The following is a 26079-nucleotide window of genomic DNA, read 5'->3' as shown; positions in this document are numbered from 1 at the left end:
CCTCCCAGCCTCTGATGTCTGAGCGAGTTGGCAATTGGATGATTTTTTGAGGAATTTTATGCTAGGCAAACTTTGGTGAGCCTGGAGTTTCCTAATGATTGTGATCTTCAGCAGGATTTATGGAACTGACAAATAAGCATCAGAAAGAAATTAAAAGGATGACAAAGGAGAAAAAATTGGGAAGTGAATGAGTAGAGAATGTGGATTAAATGGGGCTTTGTCATATGTTCCTAGCCTTTTTTTTAAACCACAGAAAGCAAGAGGAGAAAGGTCAGATAATCCTACCTCACAGGATACAAAACAACCCATTTCCTCTGAAGGAAAAATCCAAAGCTCATTTCTCTGAAACAATAAGGTTCATTTGTCCCATGTGAATGGCTGGGAAGGTAGGGGAGAGAAGGGCATTTCCCATGTCCAGCTGAAATGTTCCAGCCGTGCTGATGCTGCAGAATTTATCCAAGGAAGAATTAGCTACAACTAACACAGCCTAGGAGTTTGGAAGCAGCTATCCATCAGAATGGGCTGAAATACAACTAAGAATTATTTAAAACACATGACAGACACTCCAAATATCAATGAAGAATTTTAGGATGAATTAGCAAAGGACATCTGTTCTGGACCTTATGATTTGCAGGATTAGATCAAGAAAAGTACGTCAAAGATCTTCTCATAAATTTGGAGTCTGATTTTTTTTGCTGCAGCAGTATAGTAATGGAAAGGAAAATTCATGAGAGGAAGCCTGAAGCTGGTGTTCATTTACCTTGTGAGTATAGCTGGCTGCCTAGTAAGTGAATGGAAAGGTGGAGTGGACTCTAATCCTGGCTCATCCATTTTGTGAATGACTGGTAACAAAATATTGTTTTGCCATAGGAAACAACAAAATTAATTTTTCAGCAACACAAGCTTTATTGGCAAACTGTCCCCCCCCCCCGCCCCCGGCTTTTGCAGGAATTTTAAAGGAACGGTGGGAGAGCTTGGGGAAAGCTCTCTTGGACAGCATTCAGGTGACTACTGAGAAAGAATAATCTGTGACTTCATTTTCAGTTGGTAGTGTAAGATCACCAAAGACCTCAGCTTCACCCACAAGCCAATTTGTTGCAAAAATCACCATGTGTGAAGAAAGGTTTTGAGATGAGTGGGTGGAAATCAAGGTAGCAGGAACATTTGTGCTTTTGTTGTTCTGTCACATACCACCCACAACCCACTGTTGGAACGCAAACCTTCACCAGCACCACCACCACAAGCCTCCATGCCAGCTTTTGAAAATATTCTGCAAATTGACCTTAAGCAGTTTGAAAAAACAGTAGTTTTTGTATATAAGTTAAAGTATGTTTTTGGGTTTTGTTAACAGAATACATAATATTAAAAACTGTTTAAGGCAATTCTACCTTTTTGTAGACATCTTTGAGAGAAGTGTTTTGTCCTGAACACCATTCATGGTAGCGATTGTGTGTGTATTCATACAGCTGTTAGAAACTAACCCAGAAAATATCAAAGCACCAGAAATAGTGATGGAAGATGCCAATGAGTTAATAGTCAGGGACACAGCTCCTGGACAAGCGTGACCACAAGTAAATCTTAGATTTGTTGTTTTATTCTATACCTTCTGCGATGGTGATTTGCCCTGCACAGCAGAACAGATTTTGGCCTTTCTTTTTCACTTACTAGAGGATTTGCAGAGCAGGAAAAGAAGATTACAATTCCTCTCAGCAGAAAGTAATCCTTTTAAGTTAGGTATGTCAGCATTCATTGAGAAGTGTGGGAAAGTGCATGCTACTTAAAATGCTTGACAGGTCTCAGAGAAGCGTGGTGGCAGGAGGATGGGAGCAAAGCCCCCAGTTGTGACTACAATGGCCCCCAAATTAGAGACTGTTAGAGGGAGCAGTGAAAGCAGAGTTCAGGAGCAAGGACTGATTTTAATGTTTATCCAGCTTGGTAAATTCACAGCAGTAAAATCCAAAATTATAAACTAGAGTGGTATTTGTTAATTTCAAACTCATGGGAAACAAATTTTCTGGTTACATGGCCGCTTTAGAGAGGTGGTGGTTGCTGTCCTGTAATTTTACAGTGCATCGTGTTATACTGAGTATCCCATAAACTCGTGGATCTGCTGTACCTGATACATATTTTGAGTAGCTCATAATTATTTCAGTACACATTTGTTCTGTTTGGAAATTTTAGTCTGATTACAATAGTCATACTGAGCCCTAGACAGAGCTCATTGTTATGAGTTTCATTGTATAGTTTTGAGTCCAAAGAGTTGGACTGAGACCTTATCAGCAATGCTCTCATGAGATGATAAGCAAGGTCAGAAACTATTTTGGATCCAGTCACTGCAAAATAATTCAGGCTTAATATATAAGGCTGAAGTTGAAGAGTACCCAGAATTCAGCTAAACTTCATCTGAGCAGATGATGAGATCCTACTGACAAGGCAATAACACAAAACCTGTTGTGGGTTAGAAAAAAGAACTTTGAAATAATATGACAAAAAGAAAATACAATGGACAGGAATTCAGTGATGGAAAATCCACACTGAGAAGTATTTGAGCTACAGCTGCAGAAAAATTAAACTAACAAAATTTTTAAAAACTCCCACACTTCTAATAAGGCATCATAAAGAACAATAACTGACAAGAAGGGCTTGAAATGCTGAGAAGAATAATGATTATGAAAGTACAAAATGAAGTGCAAAGTTAGAGGAAAAAAAGAGAAACAAAGCCAAAGCAACAAATTGCATAAAATAGCTGAAGATATCAGACAGTTCATAATGTATTTGTAACAGCATAATAGCTGCACATCTCTATTGTAAGCGAATTCAATTTTATTCACTCTAATTTAGCACAGGACAGTCAACACGGCCATTTCAAATCTGTTGTTCACAATCCAAGATAGCATCTTGACAGCTTTTTACAAACAAAGTGCTTCACAACGTAGACAGTTGGGGACAAGGGAAAGAACCAAGCCCAGGGTCAGCAGTAGAACACATAATATACAAGCCTTTCAGGAATGTACTGCACAAGAGATCTTTATTCTTTTGTATTTTAAGAAGTCTGCATTTCAATTTTGCTGATATTATACATAATTCCCACATTTTGTCTTCTACCGAATTCCCTCCTCCCCACATCATGCCCAAAGCTTCTTATTTCTGCACCCTGAGTGACAACTGCAGGTGCCTCAATAGTGGATATTGCAATGCAAACCAGTGTTTAAATGACTTGCTTTGGCTAAATGCCTCTTTGTTTGCATGTAACAACTTCCCTCACATTCTCTCCTAACAAATACATTCCATATGGTTGGAATATAAAGGCTTGGAAGTGCTTAAATGGGTAGTCTACCATGTGTTATACTGAGGATCAGATGCAATGTTACATGAAGAGGCTCTTCCCCTCAGAGAAAGAGAGAAAACTCATCTCATCTATCCTTCACTATTCAAAAAAATGGTACTTTTCTCTAACTTTTATTTTTTTATGTAATGGAGTGTTTAAAATACCTAGTCAGACCTGTCATAGTAGTAGGCAGACTGCACAGCGCATTTTGAAGCGCTGTCCTAGAAGAAAAAATTCATAATGCTTTTAAGTCTCTTGTCATCCAGAAGGTACTGAAATAGTCAAAACAATCTGAATTTATTTTTAACATGGCAATTCACAATTGTGTTTACAGGTAAGCTACAGAGTAACACACTTCGTTCCTCTGATTTGTTTTTATCAATTCAAAAACTATAAAGGTAGTTATTATGGGCTTATTTCAGCCAGATTACATGGGCAAGTGAATTTCTTGCTATCCAGAACAGAGGGCTTGTGGAGGACACCAGACAGAAACCTGGATGTGAATCATCTCTGAGACCTTATACTGAGATCCCCTAGTTCAGACACAGTTATCAATTATTCTCTTATTTTCTCAAATCCCATAGGGAGGATGGCAAAGACACACTTTTATTTTACAGTACTGCAAACACTGAGGTGCTTGCTTCACTGCTGATCCCAAGAGAGCTCTTTCCCTCTGAGCAACCTACAGAGGCCATCCTTTTGAGAGGGATGATGTACAGCTGCCAATAGCTCCTTCAGAAAACGTGTGAGGGTGCCATGCTGGCAAGATAGAGAACGCTTCTCAGGAAGCCTTTTGAGGGAGAAATACTCCGATGTGAGAATGGGAAAAGGGAAGAGAACTTATAAAATGTGCCCTAATCAGGGGAGTCAACGTAACTGTAACCATATTGGAAAGTGTACGCTTCTATTAACAAAGTTACATCAGGAAAACACCATCTCAACAATTTTCTGCTGGACCCGCTTCCTATTACATTGGGCAAGGGAATATTTACAGTGCCAGTGGGATGGGGGAAGCTGAGTACAGACCTCCACCCCACTCCATCAGACAACTTCGGTAGCATCTCTCTGCTCAAAGGGTAGCTTTTCTTCACTGAGTTACGGGGTAAATATAACACAAAGTGCCTAATCTAGTAACAATCTCCTTGATTAAAAAGGGACACATAAAACGTTAAGTTTTTAATAAAAATTAAACCTCATAATTGAGGAATACAGGTTGTTCAGAGCAAACTAGAAAAAATAGTTTGTCTGGTTTTGTGTTCATCTTTCTTTCTACTAGCTGCACAGTGGAAAATATGATGAAATAGGAACTTGTGTGGTGGAAAAGTGCTTTAAAATTTGATATATTCCCTTTTTTATTCCAATTAAATTTCTCTGAATAGATTCACTTTCCAGCATTTGGGATATTTCGAAATTTGAACTGTTGACTTGCTGTTTCAAGAAATCAGTTCTGCTTCTCAACCCTTTCACTTTTAGATTTCACTTTCACAGTGAAGTTAAAGGCAGTTGACTTGGGAAGTTGGGGAATGCATTTAAAGTCTGCCTGTGCTTGGTGTTGGTGAGGTCGCACCTCAAGTCCTGTTTTCACTTTGGGGCTCCTCACTACAAAAAAGACATTGAGGTTCTGTGGGGTGTCCAGAGTAGGCAACAGAGCTGGTGAAGGAACTGGAGCACAAGTCTGATGAGGAGCAGCAGAGGGAGCTGGTCTTGTTTAGCCTGGAGAAAAGGTGGCTCAGGGGACACCTTATTATGCTCTACAACTGCCTGAAAGGAGAGTGTAAGGAAGATAGGGGTTGGTCTCTTCTCCCCAGGAAGAAGTGATAGGACAAGATGAAATGGGCTAAGATTCTGCCAGGGAAGGTTTCTTCACTTAAAGGGTGGTCAGACATTGGGACAGGCTACCCAGAGAAGTGGTGCAATCACCATTCTTCAAAGTGCTCAGAAATCATTTGGATGTGGCACTTGGGGACATGGCTTAGTGGTGAACACGCAGTCCTGAATTAATGGTTGGACTTTACTATTTTATGATTCCAAAGTGGTATCACCTGCATTCCCCTTCCGCTCTCCCTCCCCCCAGTTTTTTTTTTCCCCAGAGGTTTACAAGCGGTTTACACTTCTCGCCTGTATTGCGTAAATAAACATTTTCAGTTATTTGGAGGATGAAAGCCTATTTCCCCAAAGCAAAGCCTGCCCCTTTCAGACGAACAGCTGCCGCCCAGCGAGAAGTGATCAGGAAAGCACGAGCGATGCCGGGTGCCCGGGGGACCCGCAGCAGCATCCCCGCGGCAGTGGCACGTCCCCACGCAGGCCACGCGGGGTGCCCCGTCCCTCCACCCGCTTTCCCGCCGCTGCCGGGCGGCTCCACCCCGCCACCGCCCCACGCCCCTCCTCCCCGCTCCTTCCTCCTCCTCCTCATCCCGCGGAGCGCGGGCGGCCATGGCGCGGCGCGGCCGGCGGCGGCGGCGGGGGGCAGCGGCGGCGGGGACCCGCGGCGAGGTGAGGGGCCGGCGGGGCGGGGGCGCGGGGCTGGCGGCGGGGGCGGGGAGCCGGCCCTCCCCTTTCCTTCCGCCCGCTCGGGGCAGCGGCGGCCTTTGTCCGCTGCCCGCGGCGTGAGGGGTCGGGGGAGCCGCCCGTCAGCGCCGGCGAGTGACCGCCAGCGGCGGGGCGGCTCCCCCGGCGCCCCCGCCCGCCCGCAGAGCGCTGTCCGGGGCGCAGGCGGCCCCGGTCCCGCCGGGAGCCATCCACGTGGCGCGGCGGCTCCGCGGTTGTACAAGGCCGGGAATGGGGTGGAAGCCCTGAGGCGCTCAGCAGTGGCGTGGGGCAGCTGCAGCCGTGCCGGGACTTGTAGCGGCTCTAATAAAGGCTGACGGAGTGGATCATTGATAATAGTTGTGAACCTGGGCATGCCACTTTAGAAATGGCTAATGCATTTGTTTCTTTTTAATTCTGGCCACGTGTTTGTTTGTTTGTTTTTGTGGGTTTTGTGGTTTTTGTTTGTTTGGGTTTGGTTTTTTTTTAATGTTGAAATGCCGCAGTGCCAACGCAGACACCTATTTGAGTCGCCAGAGGGGTGTGATTCCACCGGCTGTAGTCTGGTCCTGGTGGCGCAGGCTTGGATGCTTCAGGCTGATTGTGTGGTTCATATCTTGGGAGGTGATATGGCTATAGAATGGTAAAATACTTTGGATTAGAAGGGACCTCATTAGCCAACCCCCTTGAATGAGCAGTGCCCTCTTAAACTAGATCAGGTTGCTCAGAGCCCCATCCAACCTGACCTTGAATGTTTTCAGGGATGGAGTATCCACCAGCTCTCTAGACAGCCTGTTCCAGTGTTTTACCATTTTTCTTATATGTAGTCTAAATTGCCTCTCTTTAAGTCATGGTGAGCTTTCCAGGTGTGGGAAGGAGTGAGGAGAAATTCATCATCTCATTCAGCTCGTGCTGATGTAAAGAGCTTTACATGGGTTTCTGTGGAACTGGAGTGTAATAGAACCACTGGAATATTTATTAGAACCTCTGTCCTCTCAGACACTTTGTAACCCGTCCACCTCTGTATGACCTCAGGCCCTCCATTAGCAGTGTGAAGATAAGGGCACTATAAAACAATTTCGGAGAACCCTGTTTGACAATAAACACAAATGATACTTGATTCTCACCTCTGGTGAGACTCACAAGACTCTTACTGTCTACTATTTCCCTTTCTGCTACGCAGCTAAAAGACTGCACATCATGTTTCTTTTAAGGCTCAGCAAAGGGGAGGAGGACACGGTCTGTTCTTGGTGCTTTCCTGTTTCTCATGGGAGTTTGTTTTTGTCTGAGCAGAGCCTTCTGCTGGCTCTGCCTTGTCTTTGTGATACACTGGTGAGCAGTGAGTTCAGTCCTGGCTGAGCCAGAAGGATGTGGTGGCTAAGGTTTCTTTGCCTCTGAAGTCATGGATCGTCACTGCTGACGGGCAGATTGGCTTGTGAGTACATGCCCCCATTTGAAAACAATTGCCAAAGAAGTCAGCAGAACAAAACTGTTTTGAATCGTGAGACCTGCAGTTCCATTTCCTGTCCTGGGGTCTGATTTACCAGGTCCTGGCACAGCAGTGTCAGTACACGGAGCTTGTTAAAGGGGTTCTGGCTGTGACAAAGTGCTTGCACCCACAAGGCCTGAACTCTGGTCCTACACTCAAGCAGTCCAGGCACAAGGCGAGGGTCATCAGGTGCCTGTGGTGTTGTACAGAAGTGTTTTCCTTGGAACACTAGGGCTTGGACAGTAATTAGGCATCACTATAGATAATGGAGATGCTCTTGAATGATGCAGCATTAATTCAGAAATAGTTGTTACAACTGTTTGGATTGGTGAGAGATTAGATGGTACAAAGGAAGAAATAGTAGCAGTTGACAGTGTTTGGATTGTGTTCGTTCACTGGCATACTGATATTGATGGTACTACCAGCATTTTTGAAGAGTAGAAAATAGCTTCCAGGAAGGCACTTCAATGAAAGGTGATGTTTTAAATCACATTTTTATGTGATTGTGATACTTGGGCATTCCTTCCTTTAGGATAAAGTAGCTTTATGGGCATTAGCTTATTATCAGTCTAAATAAGGCAATATAGGATCTGTATTTGGGTGTTCTGGAAATAGCAGAATTTACCAAAATTTCATGGAGCAATAGGTTTACTGGTGTGAAAATTGCCAAAACCTTTTGAGGGGGCACCCTCAAAGTCCTAGGAGTTGTTGCTGTGACAGATTAAAGGCTCAGGCATAATCCATCTTCAGTTTAGAATCAAATTATTCCTGCAAAGATAACAAAAAATAGGTGATGACTGCTCATTCTATCAGTTCTTCCTTCTTCTTTCAGAACACTTGCCTTTCCATCACTTCCTGTCACTTATGCCAGGAATACACTTTACTGTCCAGAGGATTGCAGCTTCTTGAGCTTTAATTGAGAAATTCTGGAGGTTATCTGCTATCTTCCTTGCCTTCCTAGATTTTGTTGATGCCTGTGAGTCTCAGGCTGATTGTGTGGTTGACAGTCTTTTTGACCATGCATCCAGTTTGTGTTATTCTTTTGCACTGCTATTATGGGCCTTTGCATCTCTGTGCTTTCCATGTCTTTCACATATTTGTATGATGCTTAAAATTGAGCTTTTAGAGTGCTGTTCGCCTTTATGACTCCAGTGGAAAAAACAGGATCTTGACTTCTGAATAGTTCTGGTTTATTGGTCTGGCACCTACTGACGTTCTTGCTGGGCCCCTCTATTCTTGTAGTGCTGCCCACAATTGTCACCCCTGGAGTGCTTCCGTGTTCGGTTGTTCCTTTGAGGTATGAGCCAAATGCAGTGCCTGTGACTCTTGGGTGGCATGCCTTAGGCTTCTGGACTGAACCTAGGACAAGTCAAGAGGCATTACAGCATGTGGTGAAGGTCACTTTGCACAGGTTTGGTTTGTGTGAGTATCTGCTTGGGATTAAACTGTGGTTATTTCAGTTTTGACTGAGTTTGAGCGTGATTGAAAATGTCTGTCCTCTGTTTTGAGGAGGAATGCCCATACATTGTGCTAAATTGAATTAAGGGAACACAGCCCAATTTGGTTTTTTTCTCTATGGTAGGAGCAAAAATAGAGAATTACATCTAGCCCTGGTATTTCATGCTGTAGGTTCTCCTGATACATCACTGTTGAAGAAGAATGCACTAGTGTGGCAGTTGGCAGGGAAAGTGATGTGTCCAAATAACTCTTAAAAAAATTAAACATGGTAGTCAGTGGTGTAAAAATAACATGCTTCCCACCAAATCCACGGGTTTGCATGCAGGCAAGTGTTCTCTCCTCACAGCCTACAGGGCAACTTGTATCTTTTCTGGCTTTGGTGTCAGAAAGTTGCTTTTTGAACTGAAACATGAAAAATCTTCCTGTTGATGTGGATAGCAAAACAGTTCACCTCAGGCTTTTCCTTTTTTCCTTGCCTAACAAGGTGGAATTCATGGAGATAGTGCTTGGAAAAATGTTCTTGTGTCTGCTGGGGACCTTGGGTGCTTTATTTTTCAATAGCTCATGTGACTGAAACAATTTTGACAACCCTACCAGCCTCTGTCACCCTCTGCCCTTGGTGACACACCTGCCAGCCTCCACAGGCACATGCAAGCTTCCCACCCCTGGTTCTGTGGGAATGGGATCTCCATGCAGCCCAACACATCAGAGTATGCTCCTGGGTGTACTTGGTGGTATTTTGTCTAATTTAGAGAAGGAAAATCTGAGAGATGTGGATATGTTGAGCTTTGGACTACTTCTGCAGAAACATAAGATTTGTTATTCTGGCAGTTGTTGGATTGTGTGCCATCTGTAGTGGGGAAGGTATGCTGATGCTTTTGAATAGTACCTTGTAGGGATTTTAAACAACTAAGTGTGTTTTATGTGCAAAAATAAATGAGTTCAATGGATAAAAAATTTCCTACCAGAAATAAGACTGACTTTTTCAGCAGCTGAGAATTATTTCCAGCTTTTACTAGACTTTTGATATTCAGACTTTGTAACATGTATCTTTAAAAGACAGTATTTCTCATACCTGCAGCATTTCAGCAGTCCATTGTGGTCTATACATGTTGAAATATTTTCCCTGAGCAAGCTTGGAATGTTCATCACATCCCTGCCTTCGTGACTTTTTTAGGGGTTTAGTGGCAAAAAGATCCGGTCCTGAAGTACCTTGTTTTACAGGTATTTTGAATAGATTAACACTTTGACATTTCTGTTTAGACAAATAGGTATTTTCTTTCTTGGTGTGTAATAATTTGTTGACAGGAGTTGAAATCGTATGCTGGTGACGCAATTGTAAAGTAGTTTCAGAATGTATTTTAATTGAAAGTTGAAGATGGAAATGTCTGTGGCTTCCAGGACTACACAATAAATGACAGTGAATGAACCCATCACTACAGAGATGTTTGCTGCAAGCTTGTTTTTTATGCCAGTGGACTTTTCTTGGAAATAAACTTGGCTTACAATTTCAGGTGCAGAAATAGCATTGCTAATGAAGATTCGTCAAGAGGGTTCCCTTTCTAAACTTCTGGAGCATGTCCACCTTATACATGTCAGATGTTGTCTGTTACTAACCTAAGCCCTTCTGGTAAAACGGGGACTCATCAGTGGCCAAACTGAGATTCTTTGTAGTCAGGCTATGGGGAGCAAGTCACAAACTAAAACTCCTTGAAGCTCTGCAGTAAGTTACTTAAATAAGTACCAGTACTTGAGAATTTGGGAATGCAAAAAAATTAAGTCTCCTACTGGGAAAGAATTTTTTTTGTTGTTTTTCAAAATTAGTAATTACAGCCTCATAACGACTCCTCTGGTGCAGATGCAGAAGCAATAGATAAGAAATCAGGCATGCAGTAATCACAGCAGTGGCTAATTCAGCTGTACATTAGCACAAGAACTAATGCAGTGGCTCCTGGAAGCAATTTATTCATAGCAGCGAGGTTCTCAGCTCCTTGTATGTTTTTCCATTAAAATGCATAATGCATCTTTTTAAACATTGCTTTGTACTGAGTGAATTCCATCACAGCAGCAGAAGTGGATTCTGGATGTTCAATGTAGGAGATGGGAGTGGGGGAATGTCCAAAGGGGTTTGGATACGGACAGCATGACTTTAGCAACTGTACTTTGGATCATGCCATTATAGGCCTGAGAGGGTCAGTTTTTCAGGGGTGAATTCTACTCTTTCTCCAGCAACAGTAAGTTGGTTTTGCATTGGCTTACATCATCTTTATGAGAGCAGAACAAGAATAAAATTAAGCTTATGTTCACCATTTACTGTAGCTTATTTCAGAGTGTGATGCTTTGGTGAAGATACTGCTTTCTCTTTTAATGGAAGTGGAACTTTTTCAGCAGCATTACTTTTGGAGAATGAGCCTCCTTTGGGTCACTTGCCTTAACACAAGTAAAATTAAAAAAAAAAAAAAAATCCTTATATGCCCTGTGTGACCAACCTTGGTTTTCTGTGACAGTGGAAAAGGGCAGCCTGCTCTCAGTTCTGAATCTCATCTCTGAGATGTACTGGAAACAGCAATCAGGGCTGGAAACAGCACTTTCAGAGGAGGGACTGGCCTCTGACCAGGCAGTCACTGATTTCATGTTCCTGAGAGTTAATGAGAGTGTGGCTTTAGCAAACAGCAGAGAGACTTGTTCCGAGTTAGAGTGGTGTGTGTGAGGTGTATACGTGGTCCACGGGATGTGGGAGATGAGTGTCTGGATGCTGGTGCAGACACTTTTCTCCTGGAGCATTTGTGTGACTAGTAGAATGGTTTTGTAGGTGATACTAGGATGTGTAAAAATGTGTTCTGAAACTTGGCAAAATGCCTTCTTCTTGGTTTTTAAGGCTTGATCTGTTCGTCCCATCCTTACACACACCAGATTCTAAAGCAGCTGGGCTGCCACATGGGAACCGTCTGGAGGCTTCCTTACTATCCTGGTACATGCAGAGCATTATCCAGAGTGTTTGCTGTGAAGTATATGGCCCAGTGGAATGGTTGGATGTGGTATTACGAGTCTCCTAGGGTAGTACTGGACTTCTTCAACCCTGAAGCTGTGACCTTGGTCACCTTGGGAAGGCTGCTGCCTGCCCTTGGCTGTGCTTCCTCCTGTCCTGGTGGGCCACATCATGGCTTTCTAGCAAAGGAGAAGTGTTCTTGGTTAGCACATTTTCACTCTCTTAAAAAGTATCACAGGAGAAGCTCTGTGACAGAACTGACCATGGAGAATGAGTTGTATTGGTTTTATTTTTCAAGTTAGCTAAAAGTGTCTGCTAAAATCCATAATGGTACTGTGGGATCTAAAGGTCAGGTTTCTTTGTACTTTAGCACTGTGTTCTGTTTGAAGTTGTTTTCCTCACCTCTGAGCCATGATTGCTCTGAAAGAGCAGGAACGGTGGTGGGTTTCCCCATGGATAAAGCACACTGAGCTCCTGCTTGCAAAGATGAGGCACACATGTATTTTTATGTCTCTGAAGTTTTTCCTGTGGAGTTGAACACCCTGTGTATCGCATCCCCTCCCTAATCCCAGATAGTGAGTCTGTATTCAGGGATTAAAAGATTTTGCACAGAATTTACCTGGAGTTTAGCTAAATAAGGTACAATTTACACATAATTGGTGCTACAGATCAGCATAGGAATATGAAAATAAGTTGTTCTGTTGCTAATTTGAGTTTTCCTGTTAAATTGGAGTGTGTGACTCATATTTTCTGTCTTGTTTTAAATCAGAAACAGGTACCCAAGAATGTGGCCCACATTTTTAATGCCCCCAGTGACAATGAAGATGTTCCAGGATTCCAAGATGACACTTCCAAACAGAGCTTCTTGTCAGAGAACAACTGTGCTAGTTTTCATTCCCGAGAGTCTGGAAAAGAGGTAGGAACAGACTGGCATAGTTGAGTTATGCTCTTGGAGTGCAGTAATACTCTGAGTGTGTGTCAAAACTGTGTGGATTATAACTCGCACCTCAACCGGTAATTTGCAGTCCCCATATTAAACATAAATGTAAAAGTATCTTTTTTGGGAGTCTAGTGGTTGCTTTTGAAAACTCCTTCATAGTATAAAAAAGAAAATTGTTTTGTTGGAAGGTGAGTTTAAGTGAAATAGGTCAGTGCAGCAAATAGGAAAAAGGGAATTACCATCCTGGAAAGATGTTGCTAGATACATAAGACAGTGCAAATACATGTTATTAGTTGGCCATTTGTGAGTATGTAGACTTCAAAGTATTTCTTTCACAAATATCTCTGTGCTGTCTCTGCACTAAAATTGTGTTTTAATAGTTGTAACCCAGAGAAACCATCAGCTCTTGTTGCAGTAGTGCAGTTTGCTGATTCTTTGCTCTCTTGATGATGAAGTGACTTGGATCAGCACAATGATTTTTTTTCTTTGATTTGGTAGCTGGAGATACCAGCTGAACTCACAAAAAAAGCGTAAAACTGGTGTGCTGTCTTGGGTGGCAAAAAATTTAGTTTTTAAGTCTTGAAAAAATTATAATTACATGCTTGATAGCCATGGGTTAATGTGTTATAAGATACCTTTGTAATTTGTATTCTTGCAAAGGTCCCTCTTTTTCATTAATAAGATAATTGATTTTTTTTTTATTTTATTTTCCTAGTCCATCAGGTCAGCACCTGGTTAAGAGGTGCTGATGACTAGGAAGAGGATTAGTGTTAGCCAAAGAAAGAAACAAAATAAGGCTTGTACAAGTTTGTAGTGTTTCTGAGCCTTTACAGGCAAGTGGCCCCAGCAGAAACCTTTTAGGGGTAGAGCCACAGTCTGTGCTGTGGAGAAAGATATTGTCTAAAATGTAATGAAATGTACTGGGCTCTAAATTGGTTTGTAATCTTGTTGCTAGACAACAGTACTGGCAACTTTAGAAAACCAGGAGGTAGCTTGCTCTTGCATTTGTGTTTTTGTGGGAACTATCAAGGGTCAGTGAGAGAGGTAGTGGTGGTGAAGGGGAAGCCTTGTGTGGGAGCTTCTGCCTGCTTGGGGACTGCAGACACCTCCCTTGATTTCCCAACTTGTGAAATAGATTTTATGATAATGATCTCTTCTGCAAAGCATTTTAAAATCCTCTGATGAAAAATGCAGTGGAAGAGACAGGTACTGTTAGTTTAACATGCATTGCTGAGAAGCCCAGTGAGACTTCTTCCAGATTTACGGCTGGCACTGCAGCCTTCCTTACCATTCCCGTGTTTCCCTTGGGATGAGAATTATTTTAAATCAGGGTCAGTATTGAGTTGAATTCCCTTACCATTAAATGGTACAATAAAAATACTCTGAGTTCCATCCAACTGGAGCATAATCTGCAGTCCTTGCACATCAGGGCCCTGCATCAGGATGAGCATCATCCAGTGTTGATGATGCCAAATATCACTATTGGTACAAAGGGCAAAATGATGGGAAGTTCAGAAAAAATCAGCAGTTCTTGAGAAAGGAGGCAAGGTAGTTGCCCTGCTGGGGTGGCAAATGGACTGTTAGTTCATCAGGTGTTCCCTTGAATGCTGAGGCAAAGATGAGTTGACAAGTAGTGACCTCTGTGTGCCTGCTTTTCCTCAGGGTTTTCTGCAGTCCTGCTCTGATAATCTCTGCGCTTCTGCTGAGTTCTCACAGTAGATAATCCCTGATGTGGATTTTACCTAGTGTAGACTGTTCTTCATAGATGAACAGCATAGCTCTAGGTGTGTTATTTTTAGTTACTTTAGCTAACAAATAGCATATTTCCCCCCATCAACCTTCATTGTGGAATTTCATAAAAACACAGAATACATAAAAACTTCAGTTTCCTCCAAGAAATGCAATTTAACTTTAAAGTAACTTCCCTATTGTGTTTGTTCCTTTCTCAAGCAGCTGTACTGCAGCTATCAACAAAAGAATAAAGTAATTTTCTTCAGAGAAAACTCATTACAATTACCCATAATAATTTGTAGATGTTTAAGTGTAAAGAAACAGCATATGCAGTGGCTCGCCCCTCCCATTCCTCTCTAAGTTTTTCCACTCATCTATTGTATGTTTTTTTCACCAGATATTATCTTAAAATAAAGAAATGTGTAATTAAAGTCAGGGAAGGGAGGGAATTGAAAGGAAGAATAAAGATATTTAGCAAGTGCATTGTATTAAAGGTAATTTTTGTTTCTTGTGTGGGAAGAAGAAGTAACAGGGGAAAACTAGGGAAATAAACTTATATGTTGCTGACTTTCAAGAGGTAGGTGTGATGTGAGCATGGATTATATGCCTCCAGGAGCAAGTCTTTCAAGAGATTAACAGGAACAAGTGCACTAAATGGTTTTCTATTAGTTCTTGTTGGAAGTATGGAAATACATTTCTATTTAGTAGTTTTGTGTTTGCTTGGGATGTAATGTGCATATATCATGAAGAATGTTTTAATGAGATCTTTTTACTTCCTAATTTAGAGGCTGAAATTGAGGCACTTTCTACCCTAGAACACATGTGAATGATAAACTGTACCAAAAAAAACAGAGGGTTGAGAAATTGAAAGGTGGGGAGATATTAGTCAGGCTATTCAAAGCTGTGATCATTTGTGTTGGTATTGGTCAGTTCAGTGGTGGTGTAACATCATGAGGAGCAGACCCCATCTCTCATTTGTATTTTCTTCTATTCAAGGCCTGTTTTCTTCATCCAGAAGAAAATACATAAAACAACATTATAATTTACATACAAGAAAACTGATAGTTCAATTTTTTGAGTAGTAATGAAAAAGGAAAGGGGTGAAAAAGAAAGTTTCCCCCACAAGAAGTAGCTCAGTTAAAGCCCTGCCCTCAAAACGAAGAAAAAAAATCTTGCAAAGTTAAAATAACTCGATATTGAAACTTTGAACGTTGTCTTTTTGTTTCTTTTGACAGGCTTTGCCTGCAAAGTGCTTTCACAGTATGTTATTTAGTTGGCATTGCCTTGACCCTCAAAACCTGTTTATTGTGGCTGTGTGAATACTCTCTCTGTATCTGACTGTCTCTCACAGCTATTGAGTGGTGTTTTTGCAGGGGCTCCGGTTTCAGTCCCCATACCTCACTGAAGAGCTGCGGAGGATTTTCACTGAGGACACTGACTCTGAAACTGAAGTATTTGAGGGCTTCGCTGCAAACGAGGTGCATGTGAACAAGAAAGAAGTGCTGGTAAAGGCAGTCACACCTACATGTGAATGTATATGTTGACTTCTTTTTTTTCTGCCTCTTCTGTGTAAACCTGTTCTTGTAGGAATTTTTCTGATACACAACGATGCTCTTTTTTCATGCTGAATTAAAATGTGTTGTCCTAAAAGAGAAAGAATGTTTTATTTAATGTAGCATCACATATTAGAAATGAGAACTACTTCCACTACTTGTAGATTGTACTTGGCAATATTGTTCCTCTGGAGACAGCCATGTCTGTATCCCAGACAATACTAATATACAGATGTTAGATCTCTGCACAGGCAGAAGTTGCATACTGTGAACTTGTAAAAAGATGTGAATTTATGGTGGTGCCTTTGGGTGGAAAGACTGCTGCCTAGAGCTTGTGGTTTAAAAATGACCTTTCTTGTGTCAGAGCCAATAATCTAACATGGAATTTTTCCTGCCTCTAGATGGTGGAGTCAGACTTGAGTGATGAAGAACATAATAATTTGTTGGGTAATGAGAAAGAAGAGGAGGAAGAGGTGAAGAAGAAGGTTTCCCCCAAGAGAAGAAGCTTTGGCCTTCGTGTTGCTTTACAGTTTCCCACCAGGAAGGCATCTGAGAAAAAAGCACCTGAACAGGCTTTGTCTGATTTACCCCTAAAGGACAGTGAATCTCTCACACCTCTTTCAAAAGAAACAAGCCTCAAGCAATCGGACAAAGTAGAGGGCTCTGCTTCAGAGTCTGAGGAAGACATTAAAGAAACACAGGAGGAAAGTTCCAGTGCACTGCTTAAGAGAGCCATAAATATTAAAGAAAATAAAGCCATGGTAAGACTTAAGAGCAGTTTTGTTCTCTGACATTTACATCCTCCAATTACTTAGCTTTAGGGTACTTGAATTTTAGGGTCCTTGCTGGTGCTGTGCTGGAACTTTGGGAAAACCTTATGGTGAATTTTTCTACCTGAGGAAACCCTAGAGGACCCTCAGCACTCAGACATTTACCCCTAAAATAGCCTCAAGTAGGGACTGGCCTGGTCTAGTTTAAAACCAGAGTAGAACTAAGAATTTTTAATGTGGATGTGAACAAAGTTACAAATCACCAAGTTTTGCAGCCTTCAGAACATATCAGAAAACCAGCTGGTCCTTTCAGGTGGTTTATGGTGTCGTTTGCACTATAGTGTTTCTGCTTTTTGTTTGTGTGTGACAGATCTGCTGAAGTTACTGATTGGAAAGCCAGCTAAAAACTGCTGAGGATGATAAATGTAATTTTTCAGGTGTGTGGGATGTGATTTTTACAGTAATGTTTTACTATATAACTGCTGAACGTGTGCATGTGTGTGTAGGTGCGGAAAAGTGCAACTGATCATTTCCTAATGTTTCTTCCTCTGTTATCCAACCTGCCACCAGCTCTCTTTAATTATCATGCTGCTATGTAATCTGAACTGATGGTTAGTTCAGTAGCTCCTTCAGTTTTACTGTGTTTCAGGGAAAGTTGCAGCTTCCAAGCAGTCTTGAGGCTCAAGCAGTACCTCTTGGTGTGGGCCTGCAGCTCCTGTGTAAAAACTTGCTTTAACTTTGTACCTGCACCTCTAATCTGTCATGTGTCCCCACTGCTGTTGTGTTGGTCTTGCTGCTCCTTGGTCCTTCTCACCTTCCACTCTTCCTTGCAGTTCAACCACTGTGAAATTCACTGGCATCCTAGGAGCAATACTGTAATGGCATTAAATAGCTCTTAATAAGTGCCACACTGAAGTATTTACTGAGAAATACTCAGTATTCAGCTTTTAATCTCTGATGGCTGTGGCAATCTCAGAGAGCTAGCAGCTTGGCTCATCCCCACTACCACTGGCTTTTCAGAAGTTGGCCTCATTCTGGAATTCCAGAACAGGTCAGTTTTTTGGTCTTTTTTTTTGTACTTATCAGCCACTGTGTCTGTGGAAATATACCTCCAAGACATCTTGTACACGGTGCGAGAAATCATCCTCCTGCTGAAGTACTTCTGATGTTGTGCATGATCAGAACATGCATGCATTGGGGGAGCTGCCATTGGGGTTTAGTTGCTCTCTGGCTTTGTGATGAGTGTGTACCCAGTGTCTGCACTGCTTAAGGGGACACTGAGGTCCCTGGCAAAGAGCACAGATGTATCTGCAGTCAGTAAAAGCTCCCTGGGAACATCTTACTGTCTTCTGGCACCCTGTCTTTCTTTTCTCACTCCTATCATATCACTTAATTTCTCATTATCAATCATTACCATGCTGTAATGCTGTTTTGACAAGATATTATGTAAATCTGGCTAGTTCTAATTCCAGTAAGAATTACTGGGAGCTATCAAGTTAGTATTGTTGGCAGAGTTTTTGCTCATGGCAGAATAAATAAACCCCTTTTATGAGCCCCATTTTATTTAAGTGCTTCCATAAAGGTTCTTTGCACATGTTTAGCTATAATTTGAATTGCGTGTGAAGAATGGATGGTAGGTGGTGTTGCTTTTTTTGCAAGTTGCAGTGAGTTTTCAGTGTGACATCACTTGATTCCAGCTTGCCCAGCTGCTGGCAGAACTGAATTCCATACCGGACCTATTTCCAGTGAAAACACCCACCTCAACTCCTTCAGTAAGTTCCCAGTACTGGTTGGTGGTGACAGTAATTTTTGTTAGACCTGGGATTAATGTGTTTCATCAGAAACTTTCAGCAAGTTGTTCTGGTTTTCTTTGGCTTTGGTCACTTTATTTGTATAGATGTGCTGTTGGTTGGGAAGTGCCAGAGATTATATGAGGAAATGGAATTTTATAAGATAGTTAATGAAAAAAATACAAAGATCAAGATGAGATACTACTTTATCATTTTTGCTCCAGAAATACTGTTGAAATCTTTGACAAATGTCTGTGTATGTGGGAATAAGGAAGAGCAGTTGCTTTCCTTTGGGTTTAGATCCTGTTAATTTCCCTTAATATCTTCTAAAATCCACACTTCCCAGTAGAGCTATGCTCATGAAGTTGAACAGAAAGTTTAACACAAACAGAAATGATACAGTAGTTATTTCAGTTGACTTTTTTCAGCTTTAAGCAGAGGAGTGTCAACACTTCTTTCTCTGTAGAGTAGCATTTTTCCATGTATATTATAAACTGAAAAGATTTGAGGAAACTTTGAAGGGTCATATCTTTGGTAGATGTCCATGCAGGACTTCTGTTGCATGAATTCAATCACACAGTAGTTCTTCTTAAAGCCCTCTCAGTTTATAAAGTTTTAAAGAAAATTAACTAGAATTCAGCTTGTTCTTTAAATTGTTTATTCCTCAACTGTATTCAGATTGTGGGAAAATCTGAATATTTAGCTACCAAAGAACAGTGAGAACTAGCTTCCACCTTCATATGCCACATATTAGTTCTGTGATGTAAATTGGAATGTAATTTGACATGAAGGTGTGATGTTTTAAAAGCAGCAAGAAGGTGTAGTGTGTAGGGGGTATATTTGGTGGTGTTTGGCTTAAAAAATAAGGAGTAGGAGAACAGTAGGTCAATTCATGATGGTACAAGTCTGGCAGAGACTTTTTTAGGTTGTTTCTAGTGTTTAACACTACAAACATAACTAAAAAGACAGCTGCTGGAATTTTCTTCTCTTTGTAGAAACAGAAGAAAACCCCAAGGAGGACATTTTCTGAAGGCCAGATAGAACGTCGAATGAACCCAACCAGAAATGCTCGTCCACCAGAAAATTTTGCCTTGGAGAAATTTACTATGTCAGCAGTCAAATTTGCAGAACACATCCGTAGCTACAGACAACAAAACCTCTTGAAGAGACTCAGTGTGGTATTTGCAGATTTTGATATCCCCCGTAGTCAGGAACTAGGGAACAGTTAAATTGTTGGCCAGATCTCACATCCTACACAAAGTTATTGAAAATCTTTGGTTGCGATTAGCTACAGAAGAAGTTATCTCCAGGCCTTTCTGTCACATCTTTCACCTGTTAAGTGGGCTCTATTTGTGGCCAGTGTTGTTCAGACATAACAAGGCAGTTAATTTATGGTCTGTTGCTAATTCTTCATCTGGAAGAGTTAGTAGAGCCCGTAATGTACAAGGCCTTGGAGTGGAAAGGCAGTGGGGTGGTTGAGGTGGCAAAGCAGATCTTCTGTGTTATCAGACTTAGGAAAAAAAAGGCAAAAATCCTTCTTTGGAAATAGCAGAGAGAATATGTGAGTTACATGGTTGAACTGAGAATTAATTAATGGAATCTGCACTAGCAAACTGCTAATGTACAGGCTAGTAAATGAAAAGTTGCAGGTTTTCTTGTTCTTAAAAATCTCCTTTTTTCCTCCTCTAGCTTATGGTGGTCATTTGTCTTGCTTACATTTTCTGTATAGCCCTTATGAGGAAAGCTCTTTAAGTTTGAATCCTTACAGGCTGGATTCCAGTTCTGCTTGTAGGAACAAGTGCTGGGCATAGTTAGAGCATTAGAGAGGGAACCTGGCTATTAGAAGAAGAGGAGCAGCACCAAATAGGAGCCTGGGCTGGTAAATGACTGTTTTGGACAGAACAGAACTGATCCAGAGTGAAAAACAAATGAGTTCTTCAGAGACAGGTATGGGGAATCAGATGAGATTTATTCATGAATAGGAGTCAGAGAGAATGATATTTAGAAGGAAAAGACATCACTTAATCGTGAGTGGAGTATGCTCTTCCAAATAACAGGTTAGTAAGAAAGGGCTGGGTATGGCAGGACTAACCCAAAACTTCAGTAGAGGTTTTTTTGTAGGACCTTAGTGATTGTCATTGGAGAAAGCAACTAGAGAACATACAACCAAATTGAAGGAGGAAAGCGTGGGAAGGCAGATGATCACAGTCCCTAATTTTGAAAGGGAAGAAATGGACTATGAAGAGTTATAGTGGAGGAGGACAGGGAATGCAAAGAAAAGTTAGCAGTAAAACATGTCAAGGATTTGTTCAAATAGAAGTAGTAATGATGGAAAGGAAGTAAATAAAATGAATAAAAAGTGTAGTAGAGAAAAGATTATGGAGGAGAGGGAGATAAAGAGGCAGGGATGATTTGGAAACTGTTCCCTGTTCTTCCAGTGGTGCATGAGCCTGTAGTTTGCCAGCTGTGGACTGCATACTCATTGTAAATGAATGAATTGGTCACCAAGTGTAGTGACAGAGGCTTCAAGACATCAGACAAAAGGTATTGAGATGAGTTTGTTTAGCAGGGGGATTGTGGAGTACGCAAAAGGAGGAGATCATCTAAGTATTCGTCTCATCGTCCGGTAGAAGACATAACTGAGGAGGACTTGGACAACATTGCAATCACTGTTAGAGACAAAATCTATGACAAAGTTCTAGTAAGTGGTTGCCGTATTCTTCAGTGTGTCTGTGTGCTTGAAATGAAAAGTCTGTCACTATTTCACTGGTGTTTGCTAAAAGGTGTCCTTTCCTGAGGCTCTGGGGAGTTCAGCTCACCATTATTCGGTCACACAAGTACAACTTTGAAAGCTTTGCCAGACTTCTCTAGGCTTGGCTGTGGTGGTCGATACTCCCCACTGGCTTTTTGCTGCTGAGAAGTGTTTTTGTGCCATAGAGATATCAAGTTAAGTTTGCTATAGCTCTCTCACTAATAAAAATGTTGTCTTGTACCATTAAATAGTAGTGATCCCTGATGTTCTTTGTACCCCTGGAAATAACATTTCTATACAGGTTCTGTAGTGTCCAGTGTTCTTAATTGAACTCCTCCTTCCTTGATTTCACTGGATTTGGCTATTCCTGATTATCATAAAGATCATCTTACCATGTATGTCATGCTTCATGATATTGGCAGGGAAGAGTCACAAGATCATTTTCTCAGTTTTAGGCTTTTTTTAGAAAGAAGAAAGGACCAGAACTGTGATTATGAGGTTCATGTAATTTGAGACTTCCAATGCAAGTGAAAATTGGCACTGTCTCTGTAAAATTCCTAGCATTGCTCTATGGTTTATCATAGTAACAGAACTTGCTCTTCATTGTTTTATTTGACTTTGGTTTGAAGTGTGTGCTTATTGTTATTATTATTATTATTATTATTAGGAAAGCTCATCAATGGTCATTTAAGATGTCCATCATACAAATGTTCTTCTCTTCCATTCCCCCTTTAGGGTAGTACTTGCCACCAGTGTCGACAGAAGACAACTGATACGAAGACAATCTGTCGCAACCAGGGCTGTGGAGGAGTGAGGGGGCAGTTCTGTGGGCCGTGCCTTCGGAATCGATACGGGGAAGATGTGAAGTCAGCTCTGCTTGATCCAGTAAGTATCATTCTTGAGCCTGGAATGAAAGTGTAATGAATAGAGTTTTGTAAGTAATCTGTGGTGCTAAGAATGGTAACATGGTGTTCAAACTTCTTTGCCAAGAGCAGATCTGTAGTACTAATGGCTTTGATGTGCTGGCCCAGTGTGGCAGTGGCTGCTCCATTAGCACGTGTGCTTTTATGTGCAGTTGCTGAGCAGCTTGGAGATGCCTGACTTGAGGTACCAGGTGGTTAATTCAGTCCCAGGAAGTGTCCTATACCAGCAGGCAGAGAGAGGCAAAGGAGATTGTCACAGTGGGTACCCATCTCTTTCTAGGGAGTTGACTACAGTCAGCCTAACATGGAATGAATGTTAGGCATTACAGATGACTTCAGTCTGTTTGGAAATCAGTGCTGAGCACATCAGAGAACCTGAGGCTTCAGAGCAAGAAGTACTCAAGCACTTAATTTCTCTAATCCTGTAGAACTTGGAAAATGTTAATAGGGTTGGCTGGCTGGCCGATAGAGGCTTGTAAAACCTTGTCCTGAGCAGTCACATGGTGGGGAAGCCATACTCATGTTTCTCTGAGCAACAGGAAGGCCAATATAACATTTTTCATAACTTGTTTTCTCCCCCCTGCCTTGTTCATGGCGCTGCAGGCCTGGATGTGTCCTCCTTGTCGTGGGGTGTGCAACTGCAGCTACTGCCGGCGGCGGGATGGGCGCTGTGCCACCGGCATGCTCATCCACCTGGCCAAGTTTTATGGCTACAACAATGTCAAGGAGTACCTGGAAAGGTGAGAGTTCTGCCCTCTGGTCGTTCCTTTTTAAACTCTTAGAGCCCTTTAAATAACATTTGACTTATTGTGCCCTGGGGCAAATCCTGCGCCTATGCAAAAGTAGTTTCTTGGATTTCAGATTTTTTCCTTGGCTGAAATCAGCTTTTTTAAAGTGAGGTATGTTGTCTGTGTAAACAACTAATTTGATGTAAAAATTGAAAGACTTTTGCCTATTTTTAGATCCCTGTTGGTTGGCTGAAGTGTATAGAAGTGCTGTTTTGGAAGTTATCTTCAGCAATGGAAATTTATGGGGAAGCTGAGTTTCCTACAAAGCACTAACACTGTTTTCTCATATCTTCTAGTTTACAAAAACAACTCGCAGATGACAATTGAGAACACTGAACTCAAGCCGTGCCTGCAACTGGCTAATATGTTAACAATTTGACTTCAGAAGTTTATTACAATGTTTTATATAAGATAGAATTGTAGTGTATAGCATATTCTTTTCTGTGTTTGGAATTTTTTGATTGATATGGTCTTATGCAAAAGATCTCTCAGGAAAATGTTTTGGTAGAGAAATCTACATGCACAGACCTACATGTTAAGTGAACTGGCACTCTTGAACCTTGAGTGGTTAATTTTTAATAGAGCTACACAACCACAGGATGGAGAGCTTGGTCAAAATGAGCGATATTTTTATTTATATAATTGTGCAAGGTTGCAGAAAGGGTGTTTAACAACTACCTTCAAAGCATCCCGTCTTCAAAGAAACAAAACACCCTTGTCTATCAGCTCGACCATAAAGATCCATTCTTCCAGCTCTGGTTTCTGAACCTGTTCCACCACCTGTAGTTTATAGAACTTGTCCTTGCAAAGAAGGAAAAGGTACTTTTATCTGAATGCCGTTACATTCCAGCCAAAGGTGGTGAAGTTGACCAGTAGGAGGATGGATTTTTAAAATTTTATTCCAAAGTGCAATTATTTACCAAAACACAAAATTAAGTAGAAGAGTGTTTTAAAAATAAATTTTAAAATATCCCAGTAAAAAAAAAACAAAAAAGAAAACTCACCAGCAACTTTTGTGTAGTGCACCTACTACCTGAAGCATCTGCCCAGCTGTTGTAACTGGTCTATATCGGAGTTCAGGATTAATTTTTTTTTACAGTTCATACTTAGGTTTTTTCCATTTGTACAACCAGGCTTTCAAACAACTTTGTTTAAATGCAACATATTTGTATTGCATGTTAAAGTATGTTAAAATTTGTGTAAGATACACATTTCATTTTATGTAGAGAGAATAAAGACTGATCTAAAGAGGAGAATTTTGTGATTCAAACTACACCATGATGCTGATGTTTTCCATTTACATTCCCATAGCAAGTGTAACGGTGCTTGGAGATCAATAATCATTATGTGGAGAAACACATGAACAACACTGACAGATGAGGAAATAACAACATAGACCACATAAGTGTTACATTAAGGATTGTGGTTTTGAGACCTTGCTCCAGCTGACTGTGAAAAACACTTACTTCCTTTTACTATCAGGCAGATAGAGAAAGCAGCACATTTTATTGAAAGCTTAGTACAAAACTGCCAGGAGTAAAGTTACTCCTGCTGGAACCCATTTACCTGACTTCTGGATTTTCAGCTTAAAAGTCAAAATATAAGTTGTCCTCCTGCTTTTGCTTCTATAAGCTGGGCATTCATAAATATTCTTAGTTTCCCTTTGATCCACTGGAATAGCCTTTAAAAGAAATGTCTGGCATTGCTGAAGTCAGTTCCTGAACCAAACTTCTGCCATGGGCCCCACTGGATGTCCTGTGTCGTGCCTGCTGTAATATAGCACCTGCTTTACATGATGTTCTGTTGTGCAAGACCAGAATCATTTGTGTTTAAACAGTTGCTAAATAGTTAAGGCTATGTTTGAACATACAGATGTAGTGTAGACTTTAGATTTGGTTGATTTAGAATTAGATTTTGTTGGCCTGCTGTGCATCATCTCTTTGTATGAATGCAGAGATGAGTACATAGCATCTATGGACTGTACGTTTGCAAACACCAACACAAGCCCAAACTACACTCACTCCTTGATACTTTACTCATCTCCAGAGGAAGAATGAACTGTATTGCCCTTGGACTGACAGATGTCTAAAAAAACTTCTGAGAAGTTGATGCCCTCATTTCAAAAAGCAGCATTCAAATAGCATCCTTGCCATTGCTCCATTCCCCCACCCTAACTTTCCTCTTGGAGTTTACCTGCTGTAATAGCAACTCCTTTCCAAAAGGGTGGCTTTCCTTTTATTATAGTTAGGTCTGGTGAAGAGTATGAGTAACAGTGATGTTTCTCTTATTGCCACTGGGAGTCACTCACCTTTCTCTAATGAGCTGTAACTTTGCTGACAGTTTTTCCAAGTTAAAACTAAAATCTCGTGTTGACAGCAAGCCTGAATTGTTGTTCCTGAACTAGATTTTTATCTTAAGTCTTAGGAAGTTACAGATTCAAAAGAATATAAAATATAAAAATATTTTTTAAAATTACAATGTTTATCATGTGAAGGTTGTTAAAAGAGGGGTTGCAGCTCAAAAGGTGAACATGGTTTCCATTTAGGGACAGCCTACAACCATATTACAGCTACTGCAATAACTGACTGCTTGAAAATCCAGATTTAAAAAATCTTTTTATTCTTGAACTTTGCCCACCTAATTATACCTCATTATACCTCCTGCTAATCATAGAATCATGAGTATTCTGAGTTGGAAGGGACCCACAATACAGGTGTTCTCAAGTACTTCCTTTATTCTTGGTATGTCTCCCCAAAAGCTTTAAAAGTGTTATGACCCAGCAAATAAAACATTCATAATTCTTTATATCTGCTTATTTAGAATTGGCAACATTCAGTCAAGGTAGAGGAAAAAAAACCAGGATAGACAAATTTTGTGGGGTTGGTTTCTGGGGTTGGGGGTTTTGTTGGTAGGTTGGTTGGTGGTTTTTTGTGGGGGTTAGGTTGTGAGGGTTTTTTTTTTTCAAATTGCAGTTGTGTAGATTACTTGATCCAGGTTGCCAACATGTGGTAACTACTAACCCTATTCTGCGCCTCTGAGAGC

The 26079-nt window shown here is 41.1% G+C and overlaps 1 protein-coding gene across 5 annotated transcripts; it reads left to right on the top strand.

The window, feature by feature from the left end:
* The first annotated feature begins 5797 nt into the window (after positions 1 to 5797).
* CDCA7L (cell division cycle associated 7 like) lies at positions 5798 to 25081 on the top strand. Of its 5 annotated transcripts, XM_083868985.1 has the most exons (10): positions 5798 to 5821; positions 12560 to 12706; positions 15835 to 15966; positions 16416 to 16775; positions 18482 to 18556; positions 19570 to 19752; positions 21141 to 21275; positions 22062 to 22211; positions 22853 to 22989; positions 23334 to 25081. In XM_083868985.1, exons 4-10 carry the CDS (start codon positions 16416 to 16418, stop codon positions 23362 to 23364), a joined length of 1071 nt encoding a protein of 356 aa, XP_083725111.1. In that variant the 5' UTR covers positions 5798 to 5821; positions 12560 to 12706; positions 15835 to 15966; the 3' UTR covers positions 23365 to 25081. The 5 variants fall into 5 exon arrangements, with proteins under 5 accessions (XP_083725111.1, XP_083725108.1, XP_083725110.1 ...); XM_083868982.1 differs by lacking the exons at positions 5798 to 5821; positions 12560 to 12706 and having other exon boundaries at positions 15839 to 15939; XM_083868984.1 differs by lacking the exons at positions 5798 to 5821; positions 12560 to 12706 and having other exon boundaries at positions 15859 to 15966; positions 21144 to 21275.
* Positions 25082 to 26079: the final 998 nt, after the last annotated feature.

This window comes from Zosterops lateralis (assembly GCF_965231275.1).
Source record: "Zosterops lateralis genome assembly, chromosome: 1".
NCBI classification, from domain to species: domain Eukaryota; kingdom Metazoa; phylum Chordata; class Aves; order Passeriformes; family Zosteropidae; genus Zosterops; species Zosterops lateralis.
This window is presented reverse-complemented; position numbering and strand designations above follow the sequence as displayed.

Coding starts and splice junctions, on each gene's coding strand:
- CDCA7L (XM_083868985.1), top strand. CDS start 16,416: ATGGTGGAGTCAGACTTGAGTGATGAAGAACATAATAATTTGTTGGGT. Junction 16,776..18,481: donor TTAAAGAAAATAAAGCCATG/GTAAGACTTAAG, acceptor ACTTGATTCCAG/CTTGCCCAGCTGCTGGCAGA. Junction 22,212..22,852: donor AGTCAGCTCTGCTTGATCCA/GTAAGTATCATT, acceptor ATGGCGCTGCAG/GCCTGGATGTGTCCTCCTTG.